This window comes from Marmota marmota, unplaced genomic scaffold (genome assembly GCF_001458135.2).
Source record: "Marmota marmota marmota unplaced genomic scaffold, marMar, whole genome shotgun sequence".
Taxonomy (NCBI): Eukaryota; Metazoa; Chordata; class Mammalia; order Rodentia; family Sciuridae; genus Marmota; species Marmota marmota.
In genome coordinates, this window is record NW_025999842.1 from 29,342,226 (window position 1) to 29,362,034 (window position 19,809).

Sequence of the window (19,809 nt, forward strand, 5' to 3'; positions counted from 1 at the left end):
TTTTTTTTTTTTTTTTTTTGATTTATAGTTTGAAGTTAAAATTAGCAGAGTTTTAAAAACAACACAAAAGCCCCATGTGTCTTTCTGTCACTATTGCCTTCATTCTGTCCACATCTTGCCATTCTTTTTGCTTGAGTGGCTAGGATCTAGGTTTGGATCCAGAGAAGATGAAAAATAGCCAGGTGGAAATTATTACAAAACCGGACAAGACATTTTAAAGTTATGCAGGAAAAAATGGGAGTTCATAACCCACTTGAATCAAAGTGTGAAATATGATATATCAAGAACTATGTAATGTTTTGAACAACCAACAATAAAAAATTTTAAAAAAAAGTTATGCAGGAAAAAAAAATTTTTTAATTGCTTTGGTTTCTAGAGTCACTATCAGAATCAGTGAGTAAAGAAAGCAAGACAAACACAAGGATGTTTTTTAGTATTCTATTTGCTTCTCCTGCCACAGCCGCATCCTATTTACTGATGTCTGTATGAAAACAGACCAGGCCTGCTACAGGCCACAAACAAGGTTTCCTTTTATCTGGCACTGCATAGTTCCTAGAAGCAAGGTCCTGATGGAAGAAATCACTCACCAAGGAATTTAGTTTTTGTTGTTTTGTTTTGAAGCATTTCAACCAAACACACACACACACACACACACACACACACACACACACACCCTCTATGAGAAAAGATAAGTATTCCTTAAATTCTTCTTCAATGAGGGACATTTTTAAAGTGACAAATTCTTACCTGGCAATTCTGAGCCAGATCACTCTCAATGTTATTAATGTTTTTAATAAAAACGAGTAACCTTAGGAATATAAACAATCCTTTAAAGCCTTTTCCCTTTTTTGGGTATTATTGTAAATACTTGTGGTATCTCAGGGGCAGTGTTGCAAAAAGGCTTCAGACTTTATCCCCATTATAAAGGTTTTGCTTGCTGCAGCTCCCAGGGAGCTGAGCAAACATAATTCAGGTATGTACTTTGTTATCCCAAAACACATTCTCGGTTGGAAATGTAGTTACATCAATTATATCCCACAGATCACTTTTTCAAAGCCTTATTCTATCCTCATTTTTAGCAAATAATTTACTAAAACAATGGAAAAAATGCAAAATGGCATTGGATTTCACCTCTTTTCTCTTTTCAGTCTACTTGAAGAGTAAGGGAAGAGAAGGCCAGGAAATAAATGGGATGAAGGAGGACGAGCGAGACACTTCACTGAATACAGAGAATAAGTATTAGATCTTTGAATAATCTAGAGTTGACATATTAGAGAATCATTTGCCAAAGAAATGGCAAAAAATAAAATTCTGAAAAGAATGCTCCTGCTTCTTTTCACACTTACTAAACAATTCATAGCATATGAATAAAAAAAAATTCTGTTCAGAGATTTTACCCAAAAAGTACTATGTAGGTTTCATTAAGATTCCTGACTATTAAATGCTAATTACTCTCGGTGGCAAAGGAAAATACAAATCAATAGTTAATCACATGTTAAAAGAACAGTAAGTTCTTTGATGTTGTTCTGAAAAGAAGCTTCAGCTGTCTAATTCAAGGGATTTTTTTTTTTTAAAGAAAAGGAGAAAGAATGAAGCAGGGAAATAACCCTTTTACTAAAGATCAAGAAGCCAACTCAAGTTCAAATTTGAGTCCCACACATCCTGTTTTTCAGATAGACAATCATTTTGACATGTTCTAAATCACATGGCATCTCTGATTGGGAAGGATAGGCGAAGACAGGCCAAATCTAAGAAGGGCTGGAGATCAAACACCAGCTAGCTGCACTCAGAACTTCTTGAGCATTAGCCTAGGACTGCAATTAGCTCTGGTATATCATGCTAGAAATTGCTTTCAAGGAACACAGTTCAAAGATCGAGTTTCTCTTTTGCTGTCCATTCACAAATAAGTATTTGCAGAAATTTGACATCCTTTGACATAATTATATAAATAGTACATACAGAATGTCTGTTCAATTTCATAAAGCAAATTTTAATCAAAGTTACACAGATTTTTGAATACTAAGAGCCTGGAGGCTCAAAATAGTGAGAAACATGTTATAATAGTGAGAAATACTATACATGAGTAATCTCTTATCAAACATAAGCATAAGCCTGGCTCTGATTATATTTTTGTATATGAGGGCAACATAAATAGTTTGGTCTTTCTGGAAATTTTAAATCCATTCCTAAACAGAAAAGATATACTCCAGCCTGAGCATTAGATCTCTTAGTCTTCTTGCCCAGTCTTGGCCAAGATCTTAGCATTACTCAACAGCAACTAAAATTTTCAAATCAATTTAAATATCTCTATCCTTGCCAAAACTTTTTATCTACGGAGCTGACTATAAATAATGGTGGGTGATCAGTAAGATTCAAACTGGACCTTCAACTGGGCAATCTCGATGTTATCCGTGGTTTGCATTTTTTAGGGAAAAGAGTTTATGGGTTTGTTCAATTTACTGAACTATGAAACCAAATGAAACGCCTCACCTTGTGATGTCCAAATTCATTCAAAATGCTTCCCAGTTTTCTGGTGTTGCTATGTAATTTTGGGGCAGCAACAGCTGGATGGGGATCCCGCCAATCGATGGACAAGCGGTGATACCAGAGGCGCTGACTTTCCAGAATGTGAGCTGATTTGACACTAGGATCGAAACGATGCACTTCACATCCCTCGTTGGCCATGCTCACCTCAAAATGAGTATCATCGCTTCCCAGCCTGGAGAGGAAGAGGGTAGAAACCAGTTAACAACAACAACAAAATATAGTAAAGCAAACTATCAGACTACCAGAATGACAGATCCAAGGCCAATTTTCTTAGTCATATCAAACCTTCTCTCTCTCTTTTTTTAAAAAATATGTGTCTAATGAAAACATGAAATAAACTTTCTTTCAAAAAGAAAAAAAAAGTATTACAGCTCAAAGCCTCTGGATAAAAGACAGAGAAATTATCTGCTCAAAACAGACCAGAAAATCAAGTACTTAAACGTGTAGAAGCATAACAGAGTGATTTTTTTTAAAGATGTAAATCATAGTAGCAATGAGACAAAGAAGAATATTCACTAATCTTGAGATTTTGCTCAGAATATGACAAAAATATAGGCCCCATATTAGTTCCTTGAGGAGATTTGCATTCTACTAACGAGGTAATTTGTCTCCATTCTAATAACCCAAGAGCTGTGTATGCAATTTGGCTTAAAGACAACAGCTGTTTTCTTAGAAATTTTCTTAGAAATGGTGTGTATTTTAAAACGGTTAAAGAAAAAGGCAAATATATGTGGTTCTACTACATCCAGGACACAAGAAGCAGAAGTGTTTCCTTACCTCAATTCACATCCACAAAGAAAAGAAATCATGAATTAATTAGAATTAAGTACCCAATTGGGTACTTACAACATACTTACAAATATTTGAATTTACTCAGAAATATTTCTTATTTAATGGCATAAGAATCATCACTTTGATTAAAGCACTGATTTGAATGAAATGCATAAAATTAAGCCAGAAAGGGTGATTTTTAAAAAATCGTGATTATGGCTTCTCTGCCCAAAATACTATAATTACATGTGATTTAGGTTAGCAAAAATTCACAGGGTATCCACAATACATTGGCCAAACCTGAATCCAGTACAGAAATACTTTATTCTCCTAGATTCCATTTCAGACTATTGCCTAATTTGGAAATACACAAGTTCGTGGGTAAGAATTATTCTCCAGATTTTACTTAATAAACCTTCAATGTAGACATCCTCCACTAGACATTCTTAGTAGTCTTATTGGCCTCATCCTCCCCCTTCACCCTACTGCCACTGGGATCCATGATGTGTCAGTTAAAGAATTAGAGGATTCTCTGATGTCTCTCGATTACAGTTCTTTCAATTCTCTTAGGCTAAAAAAAAAAAAAAAAAAGATTCAACAGTCCTCTCAAACATGCCCATTTCTTCTACTGTGCAATCCTCCCTATTTTCTATTTCCTTATGAATCCACATAGTTCAGACCACTGTTACTCTACCCAAGTTTCCTCCCATACTTTCTATGACCTAATCTGGGGTGGCAGATTGACTCGCTGGCCTTAGTTCTTTACCCCTCCCTCATCCATGCTAAGGCCATGCTCATCTATCCTTTCTGAACCTTGATTTTTTTTGACTTGATCATGTGACTTCCTTTATGGGAGGAAGTAACAATAAACCATTTGTGATCCTAGAAATTGAGTGCTTCTGTTTACTTTCAGGTATCATCACAGTGATAAAAAAATTTGCATTGGATAGCTAGCTGGTCTCAAGAAAATATGAGTTATGAGGAGCACAGACAACCCCAGTTAGCCCCCCAGCCTTCCATAAAAAACAGAACTGCCCTTACCCATTTCATCATGAAATAAATCCTCCCAATTGAGCCCAGCCTGGGTCAGCTGAAGCCCGATGATCTGAAGACATATTAGCAGTAATAAATAACAGTGATATTTAAGCCCCTGAGTTTTAGAGTGATGTGTTACACAGCAATAGCTAATTGATATGCCTGACATTAAGTATGAATCCAAGAGTTTCAGCTAAAACTACAAAGCATTTTTCCTTAACAGATTTGGTTCCATATAGGTGAGAATATTGTAAAAGTTGTCTGTCCCAAATGATTTTTCATCTCATTAAATTTGTTGAGTCTTAGACGGGCAAAGCAGTATTATCATAGGTAAGTTAATAAAAGGACAGTTTTGTATCTGCAATTATGTCAAAATTTACTTGTTAAATACAATTTGCATATAAACCCTCTAGTGTAAAAATATGCATACTTTCTTTCTCGGAATTTTCAGAATTTTTTTTCAAGCAAACATTTTATACTCTAAAATATATATAAATATTTATACTTAAGTATAAAATTTATAAGTATAAAGCACATATATAATATATTTATATTTATATACCAAATCATATGTATACGTATATATGATTTAAATCAAGATCTAAAAATATCTTAATCATTAAATAAGTCACATACTCTACTATAACTATTTTTTTTTGGCAAGGCAAAAAATTATATATTGATATTATCATTTACAATTTAAACTAATTTCTATAGTTAAAAAATAACAAATACACATAGAAAAAAATCAAATGGCACTAAATACATAAGTGAAAAGTAAGTTTTCTACTATGAGAAATTTTAGCCACTAGTTAATCCATAGATTAACATGATTAGTAGTTATTTGTGTATCTTTCCAGAAATTTTCTACACATACACAAGTATCTTCTATTATAAATTATTATAAGAAAACACATATATGGTGGGGGAACTATCTTGCATGATACATTAGATAACATTAAACTATTTATAATTTGTAGTTTTTATTAACTTATGTTACTTTCACTCAATCCTTTTAATCTTAAAATATAAATATGTACTTGTATTGGAAAGAAATATACAACACTTAATTGGCATCTATACTTTTTATTTTTATTTATTTGAAATGGTACTTTTTTAGGCTTAAATTAGTCAAGTTTGTGCTAGAGATAAAAGCAAGAGGAAGAATAAATGGAATATACAAAGGTGTCACAAAATATAGTCCAAAGTAGTAAAACCAAGAGTCAAATCCAATCTGATAGTTCTAAGGCATGTACTCTGTATACTCTATATCACAGCAGGTGAGCACAGGATACAGGTTCATGGAGGGAATATTTATAACCTCAGGAGTATAGAAAATTGTCTGTTACTAGACAGTTAAGCTCCATGAAGAAAAAAGCTTGCTCATTTCTGAATCCCCAGTGCTATGTAGACTTACAGAATGCTGCCGTGAGTGAAAGAAGACTTTTAGATATGTTCTAAAATTGCCAGAATATACAGCACAATATCTAAACATAGTATATGTGGTGGGCTACATTTTGCTGACTCAATAATGTAAATAAAAATATTTAAAGCGTACTTCTTATGTGCAAGGCACTATATTGAACACAAGGGACAAACAGATAAATTAGTAATGAAGAAAGATTTTTGAACAAATAACTATAATAAAGCAACAACTATTATTTGTAGCAAAGAGTGTACTTAGGGGCTGGGATTGTAGCTCAGTGGTAGAGCACATGCCTAGCATGTGAAGCACTGGGTTCAATCTTCAGCACCACATAAAAATAAAATAAAATAAAGGTAGTATGTCATCTATGACTAAAAATATTTTTTAAAAAGAAGTATTCTTAGTCTACAAGAAAACCATTTTCTGCTGTTATTTAACTGGAAAGAGAATTCACTGTTCCTTTTAATTCATACAAATATTTTACTTAACATATATTCCATGAAGCAAGAAGTATAGATCATGTGGCTTCCATCTCAAAGTCTAAGACAGCTGTTTCATTTTCTGCCATCTTTTCTGTATTGCAGCTATTAGGAAAGGTAAAGGGGAAGCCACGGTCACATCTTTCCTCTTGAGGCTACAGCCTAAAAGTTGCACACATCATCACTCCTACTTACATCCCATTGCTCACACCTACACATGGCCACTTAGAGCTTTAAGGAAGGCAGGAAATGCAGCCATCTGCAGGGTGGCCACATGCCCTGCTGACCTTGGGAGTTCTGCTTCCAAAGGAACAACAAGAGAATAGATACTGGGGGATAATCAGCATTTGCTACATACTTTGAATTAAGACTGCAGCTTTTCCTTTCCATTGGGGTGGTAAAATTGTATAACTCATGATAATAAATATTATTCTGCATACATTACTGGTGGAGTTGGAGGTCACAACAAACTTTTCAGCAAAGAAGGCCATTAAACCTAAGAGCTTGTAATACATTCCACTATTGTCATGTATGTAAAAAATAAGTTTGGGCTGGGGATGTGGCTCAAGCGGTAGCGCGCTTGCCTGGCAAGCGCAGGGCGCTGGGTTCAATCCTCAGCACCACATAAAGATGTTGTGTCCACTGAAAACTAACTAACTAACTAACTAAATAAATATTAAAAAGTTCTCTCTCTCTCTCTCTCTCTCTCTCTCTCTTTAAAAAAAAAAAAGTTTAAAAAACTAATGCTACATATCTTAAAGAGGAAAAAAAAAAACCCCTAAGAGCTATTGAAGAAATAGGAAGGAGGCAACTTGATTTTCAATGGTAATGTAGAATATCAGGGTAATCACCTTGGCCATTCTTCTCTGATATCACAGAAACAAACAAGCAAACAACAACAACAAAAAAAAAAAATAAATAAGGATTCCTGGACATGCTTGTGTGGGTTGTGTACTAAACAATGCTAGGAGGTGCCATTCACTTCAGAATGACCCAGTAATGATTTCCTGGCAGATGGCAGTAAGGCTCTTGGGAGAGGGGTATATTTTCACAAGCTGTACCAGGGTATTCTTTGAACTAGCTTTGGTTGGTGCTAGCAACCACCTACCATTTTATACCACTGAAGGGTAAAAGGGATGGATTGTGGCACTGGGTCAGGTCCTTGGTCACTCTTTTAAAAATATCCTTGAGACCATTAAAGTGAGTGACTTTTATATTCCTTGGAATTAAAAATTCAGAGCTTGAACAGATATGCTCAAGACCATTAGCCAGCAGGGAAATACAAATCAAAACCACAGTGAGATACCCCTTTGTGTTCAATAAGATAAAATAATAGGTGTTGGCAAGGATGTGGAGAAAATAGAACCCTCATAGATCACTGGTGAGAATGTAAAATGGTAAACACCCAAGATATGAAAATATGTCCACTCAAAAACTTCTACATGAATGTTCATCTCAATATTCATAATAACCAAAAAAGCAGAAAAACCCAAATGTTCATCAGCTGATGAGTGGATAAATAGAAGGTGGTATATCCATACAATGGAGTATTATTCAGACATGTAAAAGGAACGGAGGTCAGTACCTCCACATGGTACAATGTGGATGAACTTTGAAAATATGAAGCTAAGTGAAAGAGAACAGTCACTAAAGGTCATATATCCTATGATTCTATTTACATTAATGTCTAGAATAGGTGAATCTACAGAGACAGAAAACAGAGTAGTGTTTAAAACTGAGGGCTGAGGGGTCAGGAGATGATGGCTGCCAGGGAGATTGGGAGTAACTGCTCTGAGGTATAGGGCTTCTTTTGAGGGATAATGAAATGTTCTAAAATTTTTTGTAGTGGCTAGAATATCATTGGATTATACACTTTAAGTATGTGAATTCTATTTCCATAAAGCTGTTTAAATGTTAAAAAACAGAAACCCAGAGCCGATATAGGGAAAATTTTAAACCCTCATCATTGAAGGAAGAGGGGTTAAAAGAGGTCAGGCAATTACCATTTTCCCAGAGCTTTCAGTACTCGTTCTCCAACCCAATAGGAGCCAGAGAATCTGGCCAAAGGATTATCTTAATCTCCACAATGCTACTATTAATGGGGGAGAAATAGGTTTTGCAAAGCATAAATGACCCATAATAGTGTATGAAATATTTTGTAATTATTTATTTTTGTTAAATAACATGGCAGCAAGCGCTAAGATTTCATCCGAAACATATTCTCAATAAGGACATCATCACTTCTAAGGAGGTGAAATGGATTCTGGGGGAATCTTCCTCTCTTTGCATACAGTGCACAGCTATTATAATTTTGCATAGGCAGATATTCAGTACATCTATGGATTTGCAAGTTCATGGAGGGTGATTAGGGAAAACGATCTAAAAACAGATTTGGGGTGCCCAATTTTCTGATTCCTCCTTCACATTTACTATGCTAACACCATTCCTGCTGTCTTAATTAAAGTACCGTAAGACAAAAATGTTTGGCTCTGAAGCTTATTCACTCTTGAAACACTCACAGCAACCGGAAGAGCCAGATTTTCTACATAAAATATTGGCTCTTATTGCCTAAGCATGTGTCACTTATGAAATCTTCTGTCTTATGCGAAGAATTTTATGTCTTGCAAACAAATACTACCACCTACCACAGAACTAAAGAAGAGATGGAGCACCCCCGTGCTATCTCAGTTTTTCCCTTTCACATCCAGCTCTACCCCTAAAATATAATCTTTGACATGAAAAGTAAAATAGGTGATATTTCCCACTTTATCTACTCTCCTCCCCGGCCCTCCCCACCGGTGCCTGAAATCTCTCCTGCACCAAGGACACGTGAAGACCTGCAGGGAAGACGCCACCTGAGGTTTCCAGGTGCACAACGTTATCCTCCACATCCACAGCCTCTCCTTATTTCTCTTCTCTTTTCCTTTCCTATAATATTTACCTTTCTTCTCACTCCCTTCCCCTGTCTTCACTGGTCAAAGCCAAAAAGGGATCCTATTTTAACTTTCAATGGAACACCATCAAAGTTCCCTGGACAAAATGTCCTTCACATTAATTCTGGAATAAAACATCTTGACTCCTGGTGAGGAAAATTCACCACCAGAGAGACAGTAGGGGGGACACCTGCTTTAGCTATTGTGGTGGAGGAAAGGCAGATGTAGGGCTGCTGGTCTTTGTTTTCTGACTGCTGTGTCCTCCTTCCAGGAAGGTCACCCCTGCATCTTCAGTTTGTCCGGGAATTACTGGGCCCACAACGGCATGTTCTTCTTGCTGCCTCACCTCGGGGGTTTGCAGCACCTGCCCCCATAGGTAGGGGCCACATGACTCACCACCTGTCCTCCTCACCTATCATGCAACTGTCCCAACACTCCCAGATGCTGGGATAGAGCCCACATTTCCTGCCGCCGCCCTTGATTTTGGGACCACCACTTTGGGTCCAGGTCTTCTCAGCATCAGTTGAGATGTCCTCAGCCAGCTATCTGCTTGAGCCGCCAGCATGTGATTCACCTCAACGGGAGGTGCTTTTCTGGATCCTGATCCTAAGTCACAAGCCAATCAACATTATCACTCATGATCCCAGCATCCTTTTTCAGCCATCAAAAATATTTTCTTTGGTTTCCATCAAATATTGACCCTTCTAGTCTATTCATTCCTTTTCTCAGTGGAGTTCAAATGCCCTCATCTGCTCTTAACAAAGTTGATTTTGAATGGTAAAAATTGAAAGAAAAGTAAGAAACTACCTTTTTATCTGTACTAATCTGAAACCTGACTATAGATCCATCTTAATCCTACAGTTTTGAAATATAAGAAAAAAGAAATTTAATGTTTTCCCCTAAAAACAACTTTTCAAGTTTTATTTTACTCAGTGATATGCTTTAAATGAAATTATTCTAGAGAGTAAAATACTAAGTAAAATATAAAGGCATTTCAGAGCAGAAAACAGGACCAAGCTGAGATTTCCAATTTGCATGCAGTACTATGCAATTATTTTTTGACCTACTTTCATACATCTTTAATATGACATAAAATAAACTCTGCTGTCACAACTTCCCATTCTTCCTACAGTCTTAAAGCTGAGCCAGTGGACTCTCAGGAAAAGAGCTCAATTCTAACCATCTGTCTCAGCAGCTCATCATCTAAACCAAGCCTTCAAATTCAGCGAAGAGCTTCCCTCCCCAGCCTCCTCCCCTCGGGCTGTCATTTACATAGCAAACATGTATTGAGTGCCTACTGTGTGCCAAGCCCCACCAATAGACACCTACAGTATATCTTCATTTTTTTTTTTTTTAGAGAGAGAGAGAGAATTTTTCAATATTTATTTTTTAGTTCTTGGCAGACACAACATCTTTATTTTATTTGTATGTGGTGCTGAGGATCGAGCCCAAGGCCCCACGCATGCCAGGCAAGCGCGCTACCACTTGAGCCACATCCCCAGCCCCAATATATCTTCATTTAACCCCATATGTATCCAATATCTCTAAATTCTTTCTGGATCTTTTCTTCTTTTAATCCACCATGACTAGTAATTCTTGTTTGTTATATTTGATAGCACTTGTGATCCTTTCTGCATCGGCACCTTTGGAGAGTCCTCCTCATTACCTTTGTCTGTTCCTAACCCTGACCACCTATGATTCTGGTTATCTGAATGTACACCATAGAGGTAGGTAATAAAAATCAGAAGTGAGGAACAGACATGTGATATTAGTGTCCCAAGTACTTTTTGAAAAGGACTTCAATGGTCTAGCCTGAGAACCTACATATTTCCTAACAAAGAGTCTTTTGGAAAAGGTGTTTTAGCAGAAATAATTTCTTCCTGCTTTTTCTTTTGAGACACATTATTTGTAAGTTCAGAACCATTTATAAACATACCGATATATTTGATGAAATAACCTCATTTCTTTATGTTCATGCATTTACAAAAAGCTCTCTAGCCAGGTATGGTGGTGCACACCTGTAATCCCAGGTGTGCTACACCATATTCATTCCTTTTCATTCATTTTTCATTCACCATATTCATTGGGAGGCTGAGGCAGGAAGATCATGAATTCAAAGCCAGCCTCAGCAATGTAGCGGAGGTCCTAAACAACTTAGCAAGATCCTGTCTCAAAATCAGAAATAAAAAGGACTGGAGGTGTGGCTCAGTGGTTAAGCACCCTTGGGTTCAATTCCTGGTAACAAAACAAACAACAACACACACACAAAAAAAAAAAAACAAAAAAACCAAACACCTCTAAATTCATTTGTACATATAGGTCACTTTCCACCTGAATAACTGAACATCCATCTTTCTATTTTGACAAAATCACATAGTTTTCATAAGAGTCTCCTTTATTTTTTAAAATGTATAAAACTATACTTAGATTTATCATTGGTTGTTATAGTTTGGATCCCTCAAAGACTCATATGTTACTGTTCCCAATGAAGTAATGTTCGGAGGTAGGGCTTTTAGGACATGATTGGATTATGAGTGCTCTGACCTCATTATTGGATTAATCCTGTGATTGATTAGTCATTTGAATGAACTATTTGGAAACCATGGAAACTAGAGGCCACAAGGCATGGCTGGAGGAAGGTCACTGGGGGCGTGCCCCGCAAGGATATTTCTTGTTCCTGTCCCCTTTTCCCACCCACTGTCTACTTCCTGGCCGCCATAACCCAAATGGCTTTCTTCTGTCATGCCCTTCCACCATGATGTTCTGCCTCAACTCAGGTGCCAAGTAATGGAGCCAGCTGACTGAAACCATGAGCCAAGATGAACTTTTCCTCCTTTAAGTTGTTTATGTCAGGTATTTTGGTCACAGCAATGAAAAGCTGACTAACTCATTGGAACCAAACATAAAAATCCAACAGTACCCATTATTCATCTCGGGTCTCTCTTAACCGTGTATAAAATTTCTAACATACTCTCTTTTTCTAGCTATATTCACTAATATTCTCTCTTTATACTTTAAGGTAGTCTAATTCTCACTGGAAACTATTGGTTTCATTAAGAGGGTCATCCTCATGCTGCCAGCTTACTACCAGCAAAATGGGAGAGAAAGTGGCCCTGGTAATTTGCCTATGCCCACAATTTTACAACAGATCAGTCTGAGACAATGGCATATGGCAAAGCATAGCACCTGTATACATTGCAGAGTCAGAATTTTGTGTTGCTGAAAAAGTCATGAATGTCTGCAGGAAAATTTCCTTCTGCTATTTAAAAAAAAAAAAAGTATTTACCCTAAAGAATAGAGGCGGCACTGCTTGCTGCGGATTTGATGAGCTAAGCCAAACCTGTCATCAAGACATACCAACCAGGGCTTCTTTGCAGAGCTGGAGTCAGTAGCCAAGCCATCTGTACTCATGTGATCACATGCAATCTGTAAGGATTGGAAATCAATATGAATAATTTTAAAATGTTAGATGATAAATGTTAGGTAGAGACTTATTGCTTCCCTGGTCTCTGAAATTCTTAATAGGAGAGTTATGTCCTCCACTTCTCACTATTCCCCTCCCCAGGGAACTACATGGCTGCTGTAAAATGTTCAGAGGAATTTCAATTACATACCAGATAATAAGTAACCTCAAGGAAACTCAGAGCAGGTTTGAAGGGAAGTTAAGAACTGCTGTCGCCATTTGTCTTGAGAGCAAATCAGAAGCAGAGTTGGGAGTGGTGTCAAGAGGCTTTGCAGAGGTGCATTGGTCTTGGAGAGTGGACAGAAGTTGACAGAGAAGCTCAGACCAAGAAGGATTCCAGACACAGAGGACGGTGCAGACAATGTCCCTACTGTGAGACATGCAATACAACTACAGACACAGACCTCAGAGGGACACTGGCAAGGTTATCTAGTCCTTATTTCAGGCAGATAAGGTGGGGCCACTAAGGTCAGAAAGGCGGCCTGTGTTATCCAAGGTAGACAGTTGATCACAGGTCAAGCGAAATTAATAGGCAGTCCCTGCTGATAAGATGGTATTCTGTGTGATAAGGTGCCCTAATGAGCTTCCTACTGGGAGAGAAGGGCAAGAGTTCCAGGCAGAAGGCCCTTCCCCAGCTAACCAAAGCATTTCTTTTAACTCATCCATCAAAATTAGATAAGAAAACCAAAAGCAATGTGGGTGTAAGTCAAGCAAAAGTTAGTCTCAAATTCCAAGGGCACATTAAGCAAATGTACTTCATGAGGGATGCTGACTTGTGTTTGAGGCCAGTACAGTTTACATGGCTGAAGCTGTTAGAATGGCCAAGAGATGCACCTTGCTGAGCAGCAGTGTCCCCCTTCCCATTCCTCAAAGCTCGCATAGTTGTCAAGATGCTCCATGACACAGCAGCTCCTGCTGTCACACCAGAGACAATCAGACCACTCCAGACACAAAGGATACTTTCAGGTTTAATTCATTGGAAAATATAACAGCAAGTGATTTTCTTTAGATGATATTCTAAGCTTGCCTAATCTTTTTATTTGACTGATTTTCCAAAGTTCTAATCTAAGAAAAGCATATCATGGGAAGCCTATTCAACTAGTGCAGCAGCTGCTCTGCTTTTGCTCTATGAGGGCTCTAGCAAAATCATCCTGGAGATATTTATCAGCCATTGTGACAGAATCTTCAACGAGGATTTAGGAATGTCAGAGGAAAGCTGAAAAAGCAAAACGTGAGGTGTTCTTTTTCCCTTTCTACTTCTCTCTCTCCGACAACTGTTTAAAGGGGAAAATACCAGTACAAAATGGAATTTAATTTTCTCTCAAGCAACTACTACAGAATATATTTATTAACTGAGTGCATTAGCATCTTAATTTGTGTAATTCATCTTTACTAGTTTCCCATAGAGAAATGGAAATTATGCTTCTGCTTGCCCCCCCTCCTCTTCCCCACTCACCCACCCAAAGGCAGGGAAGTTTGCTAATCTAATTAATCAGAGCTCAATGTGCTAACCGAGCCCTGATCTTCTAGTGGGCTCATTACCATGCCTGAAACACGGGCATCTTCATTACTGCTCTGCCCCATGCCCTGCATTTAGCAGGAAGCTGATTAGCTCAGGGCAGTTCTGTGTGACCCCACATACCATGCCTTTACCACAGGAGCCTGAGCCATTGCTCCATCTAGGACAGCTTCCTGGAGTGTTTTTTTTTTTTTCCTAAAGTGGTAGGATGATTCCCATAGCGATTGTCCTTTGTGGGTGCTTCTCCCTAAGAACCTTCTTAATGACAGATAGGATATGGATGTTCACAGGCCTTTGTATATAGTTCCCGTCTCCACACCATCAAAATCTAACCCTAGCCTCTTCCACAGAGTTTCCTAAGGTGTGGTCCACCTGCATCAGAACCACCTGTGAGGTACTTTAAAATGCAGTTTTCTGGGTCCCACTCCACATCTGCCAAAAAGAACCTTTGAGACTGACACCTGGGAACGTGCATTCTAATAGGCTCCCTGGGCTGATTCTTATGCAGACAGTCCTGCAAGGTTACTGGAAGGTTTGGCCTTTTGTAAAATCCAGGGAAATGTTCCAAATTGGTCTCACATTTGCCTTAGTGAATTAAGGCAAGAAGCTATACGTGGGCCAAGGCTTTCATCTGCAAACAACACCTTTCTGACCTCGCCCCTAACAAAGGGCCAACAGGGTAGGTAGGTACCAACAATTAGTCAAAGGCCTCCAACTGTCAGGTATGAAAGGTCAAGGAGGCTTCGAGATCACCCTGCTCCTCCTTTGTCCATGCCAGGCAACTGGATTTTATCTTATTGAAGATAATACTTTTTCTAATTAAGCATTGCTTCTTATTCTAAGATTTCATCTTGCACAGACATATCCCTGTAAAAGAGAGAGATTCTTTTCCATTCAATCACTCTGATAACGTGCCCTCTTCTTTTTCTTAGCTTTAAAATAAAACACAGGGATTATCTAGTTTTAACCATTTATTAACCATCTCATTGACAGACATGAGCTTTTGAAAACAACTAGGAGTCCTCCATAAATTCTGCTCCTAAAAATTAATTAAATATTAATTTTCTCAAACTTTCTAGTTAAGATTTATGGCCAGGGCTTCAATAAACTCTCTTGCAAGCAAAATAAGTGAGGGCAGCAACTTCAAGCTAAGCTTTAACTCAAGTAATTACGTTCTCTGTCTGCCTAATACCCCTTCTAATTTTAGCTATATAAAGAGAATTAGGCATGGACAAGGGAAAACAAACTCCAGAAAAGAAATTTCTTGATTTTTTTTTTTAGTTATTTAACTGAAAGGGCTAATTTATTTTCATTTCATTTTGTATCCCAAAAGCTTGAATAGTATTTTTGCCAACTCATAAGTAGAATGTAGAACCCTTAAATCTGGGGACTTTTAGCAAGAATCACTTCAATGATCAACTGTATGTTTATATACAGTCCCATTATTTAAAAGGCTCAAGGGTATTGTATTTCTGTTGTTTTTATTCTGGTGTATGTGTATGTGTGTGTATGCACATGCAGCAGTAAATATAATAGATGCCATTGCTGTGATGTTGTAAAGTTATAGTCTGAATATTCAGAGCCTGAACTGAACTCAGGTTGTCTTTATAAGTATATGTGTAGATAATTACATAAATAGATAAATAATAGAAAGAAAAACAGGTCAACTTTAAAATACATATTTTTTTTCTTTTTCTAAGCCACTATTGCTTAGATTCATTTCGCACAGCAAGGCTTGCTTCCTGGAGGCATATGGTTTGGGGGTTGCCATAAAAAGCTATATCTGGAGCCTTCCCTCAGAACAGAGCACTGTATTTATGATTTAACCATTTCTGGTTAGCAGCAGACAGTATCATCATTGACTGTAGAACCCTGCATATAAATCATTATCATATATATATATATATATGCCTAATTGGACTGAACTCGATGTTTTACACCTTACACAAATACCACATCCTTTGGTGTTTCATTAAAAAAATGAAATATTGAGGCTCTGGAGGCTAAGACAGGAGGATTGCAAGTTCAAAGCTAGCCTAAGCAACTTAGCAAGGCCCTAAGCAACTTAGCAAGACCCTGTCTCAAATTAAAAATAAAAAAGGGCTGGAGATGTGGCTCGGTGGTTAATTACCCCTGGGTTCAATCACTGGTACCAAGGAAGGAAGGAAGAAAGGAACCAAGGTCACTACAGTACACAGTACAGGCCCAGGATCATGCCTATGGCTATCTAATGCTATGCTGTCCTGTGTGCCCTGTGTCTCTATTCCCAAGTTCCCTTGGCCTAGGATGCCTTCTTCATTCATCTGTCCACCCTCCTGTTTACCAGTATGTGTGTGTCGGGAGGGTGGTATTTAGTATCCCAGAGCCTAGCACACTGCTGGCCAGGAGCAGGTGCTCAAATACCTGCTGCATTGATGCATGGATAAATCAAATCAACAATGAACACATCAAATGCCAGTCCTCACTCTAGAAGTTTGAACACGGATTTGAGGGAATTAATTTTCTTTCTTAATTTTGAAAAGCAGCATAAGAGAATGGGGGTGGAATTCACTTTAAGTACTTTCAGAGACTTTTTTTTCCCTAGCCCATTATGACTCACTACTGCTAACTGAATTTTTTTCAGTAACAGTGACTCTAATATTCTGCCAGTTTTACAGAATTTCTTTGTCAAGATGAGCTCTAAATGAGGCATAAGCCACAAAACCAGTCACAAAGCTCTGCATTACATAGGGAAGTGGAGGGAGCAATAGTTAGCAAAAGATTCAGGTAAAGAACCACTTACTGTTATTTCTGATGGCTCCCACCTCCTGGCCTCTTAGTAACCTAGAAGTGCATCAGAGCACAGTACTTTGCCTGGATAAAATGGCTCTTGATTATAAAACCAGTGTGTGGTCTAGAATCTTATCTCATTCTTTCTAGAGGATAAAAATCCTTCTAGTGAACTTTGAATAAGTTCAGGACATGCTATTTCAAAATATGCCCAGCTGGTATATTGATTACTCCAAGCTGAAATCATTTAAGTAACTGTAACTTCAGCAAGGAGCATTTGGACTGTTTTTCCTACATGCAGCAAGATATAAAGATTCTTTGGGGAAAGATGTCTTTTCCATACCACGGCCAGAAAAGAGTCTTGATCACCAGAGGCTAGTAATTGGGACTGCAATGTAAAGGAATAAACAAACTATTTAAGGTAATCCCTATCTTCCACCAGCTTTTGCATCTACCATCACTACCTCTTTTGGAAGCATCTTGAGAAACTACTGCCCTATTCCAGATATCCATTTATCCTGTCATTCCTTCACAAGTTTATTGTTCTTTGTCTTAAAGAAAAAAGCATCATGCTTTGGTCATTTTTGGGGATCCTCTATTATGAAGATCCCCGTGTACATGTAAATTTAATAAAACTTTTATGCTTTTCTCTTATTCATCAGCTCCTATATTAATCGGGATCCTAGAACCAGCCAGAGTGCATGTGGGAACCAGAGTGCATGTGGGTGGAGGAGATCTAGCTCTTCCTTACAGCGTCAGCAGACAAGTCTCTCTTATTGCACTCATCGAACTGAATAATAAGTATGCACTCATTTATCTGCCTTCACAATTCATTTGTTAGCTCCTTGAGGGCAGAGATTATATTCCCAGGGCCTAATGCAGTTCCTAACATGTTGCAAGTATTCAGAGACCCTTGCTTCATGACAATCCTATTTTCTCTGCACAGGACACAAGATCTCTGCACAAGATCACAGAACTGGGAGAGGCATTAGAACCAATTTAATCCAATCTCTATTTTTTTTCAAGCCCGAAAATCAAAGGAAAAGGAAATTGCCCAGGGTTCCAGCATCAGACTACATCACATCAGAGGACATTACTGCTTTTTTTTTTTTTTCTTGTCTTCCCCCCGCCCACCCAGAATTTTTCCTCTTTCAGACCATGGCTCATGAGAGGAATCTGAAATGACCATGGCATGCCTCAAGATCATCTTCTAAGTAAATATGCCTTAGTTAAGTTAGTTAAGATGCCTTAAAAAGGGAATTTGGAGTCTTACACTCAGTAAATTAATTTTGGAGGGTGAATCCCATCGTTCTCAAATTCAATTTATAAACTTAACACCTCTCCTTTTTCTCTGAGGCCTTTAAGAGCCTTTTAAAGTCATCATTAAGAAGTCTAGCTTCCTATCTTTCATGTAAAGCCAAAGTGTAAAATTAAAATTTCAGTATTTTAATTAAGTCTGCATAAGTCCACCCAATTAACTTGCAGCAGCAAAATAAGATGAAATTATGTAAAGCACGGGGACTAATTCATCATTCCATCATCCACAATTAATCCCACAAGCTTCTAATTCCATGTTTGGGTGACAGGTATTAAAATCTCTATGATTGTCTGACTGCATCATATGAGAAACAGGACTTTATTTTATCCCTAAACCAGCATCTCAAAGACCAAGAAATATATTGCTTCCCACAGATGAAAAAAAAAGGCTTTACTGATAATGAGGTTCAGGAGGAGGAGAAATGTGCCAAGAGCCAGTGGGATGAAGGAAAGAAAAAGAATCCAGGATCCCCAGGCCCAGGCCACCTCCAGACCCTCGGGAAGTCCCCCTGTGCTCAGCTCCCTGGCAGTCAGGGTTCTTAAATTACTAGTACTTCATAGTTCAGGGCTAAGTGTCTCTTGGGCCTAGATCTCCTCTTATATCTGCCTTTTTTCCCAGGATCAGGCAACTTGAGAACGGAAACCTCCTGATTAACGTGTCAAGAGCCATAGACTCCCCTTAATGGACAGTCTTTTCGCCTGCTTGGGGCACTGACTCAGCCTGGAGCTAGGCCGGAGCTGCCACTGTGTGTTAAGTCACTAATAAAGGCTGTTGCTCAGTAATGATTTAAAGTGCTCCGAGGAGAGGGAGACTTTGGATTCATTAACTTCTCATCCTTCTGCCTCAAAGACTCCTCTGCTGTCTTGCCTACTTCATCCCTGGCTGCCAGGCATCTGTGGCAGAGAAGTGAAAAGGCAAATGCTTCCAAAGGCAAACCGGAGCTCGAGCCTCCAGATGATGGTGTTGTTTTGTGACACACATGACTGCCTACTCACAGGGACGAATCTGTCACTTCAAATGGTTTTCCAAAGCAATTTTCTAAAGTGGATCTTTAAAACACTTTGGGATGAATCATTAGAACATTTCAGGTTGATGAGACTCCTGGAGGAAAGAAGATGCCCGAGCAAATGGAAGGCACCTCATCTTCCTCCAAGAGAGTGGATACATTTAAGCAGCAACACCTCAGAAATCAGGTCCCTGTCAAGTCCCTATCAGGAGTCACTCAGAACCTCCCTACCCATCAGGAACTTAGGTTTCAAAGGGGCGATCAATATTTGAGCCTCAAACACAACCTGGGTGGTGCTGATGTATTGCAGGAACCTCAAGGCTTCTTCATCCAGGGACTGAGCAGGGCCTGCCCAAGGCTGGAGCTCTATATGCCACCGGGGACCCTGTGAGAGACAGAGAACACAGTGTGTAAGGAATGAGGAGCATGGCAGGGTGGGGAAGAGTACCAGATATGATCAGGCTGTCATAACAAGCACGTGTGCACGGAGGCAGCAGGGGGGTCATCTGTAGCTGCTGCCATTAAGGCCACATCAGTCACAAG

At 38.4% G+C, this 19,809-nt stretch overlaps 1 protein-coding gene across 2 annotated transcripts in view; it reads right to left on the reverse strand.

Moving 5' to 3' along the window:
- Positions 1–19,809, reverse strand: part of Mettl24 (methyltransferase like 24) — a 104,118-nt gene that overhangs the window by 44,194 nt on the left and 40,115 nt on the right. Inside the window, exons 2-5 of one of the 2 annotated variants that reach the window (XM_048787863.1) lie at positions 19,553–19,651; positions 12,478–12,617; positions 2,491–2,719; positions 5–146 (exon numbers count right to left, since the gene is read on the reverse strand). In XM_048787863.1, coding sequence (XP_048643820.1) covers positions 42–146; positions 2,491–2,719; positions 12,478–12,617; positions 19,553–19,651 — 573 coding nt within the window. In that variant the 3' untranslated portion in view covers positions 5–41. Of the gene's footprint in view, positions 1–4; positions 147–2,490; positions 2,720–12,477; positions 12,618–19,552; positions 19,652–19,809 lie in introns of those variants that run through there. The other variant, XM_015500135.2, reaches the window with a different exon arrangement.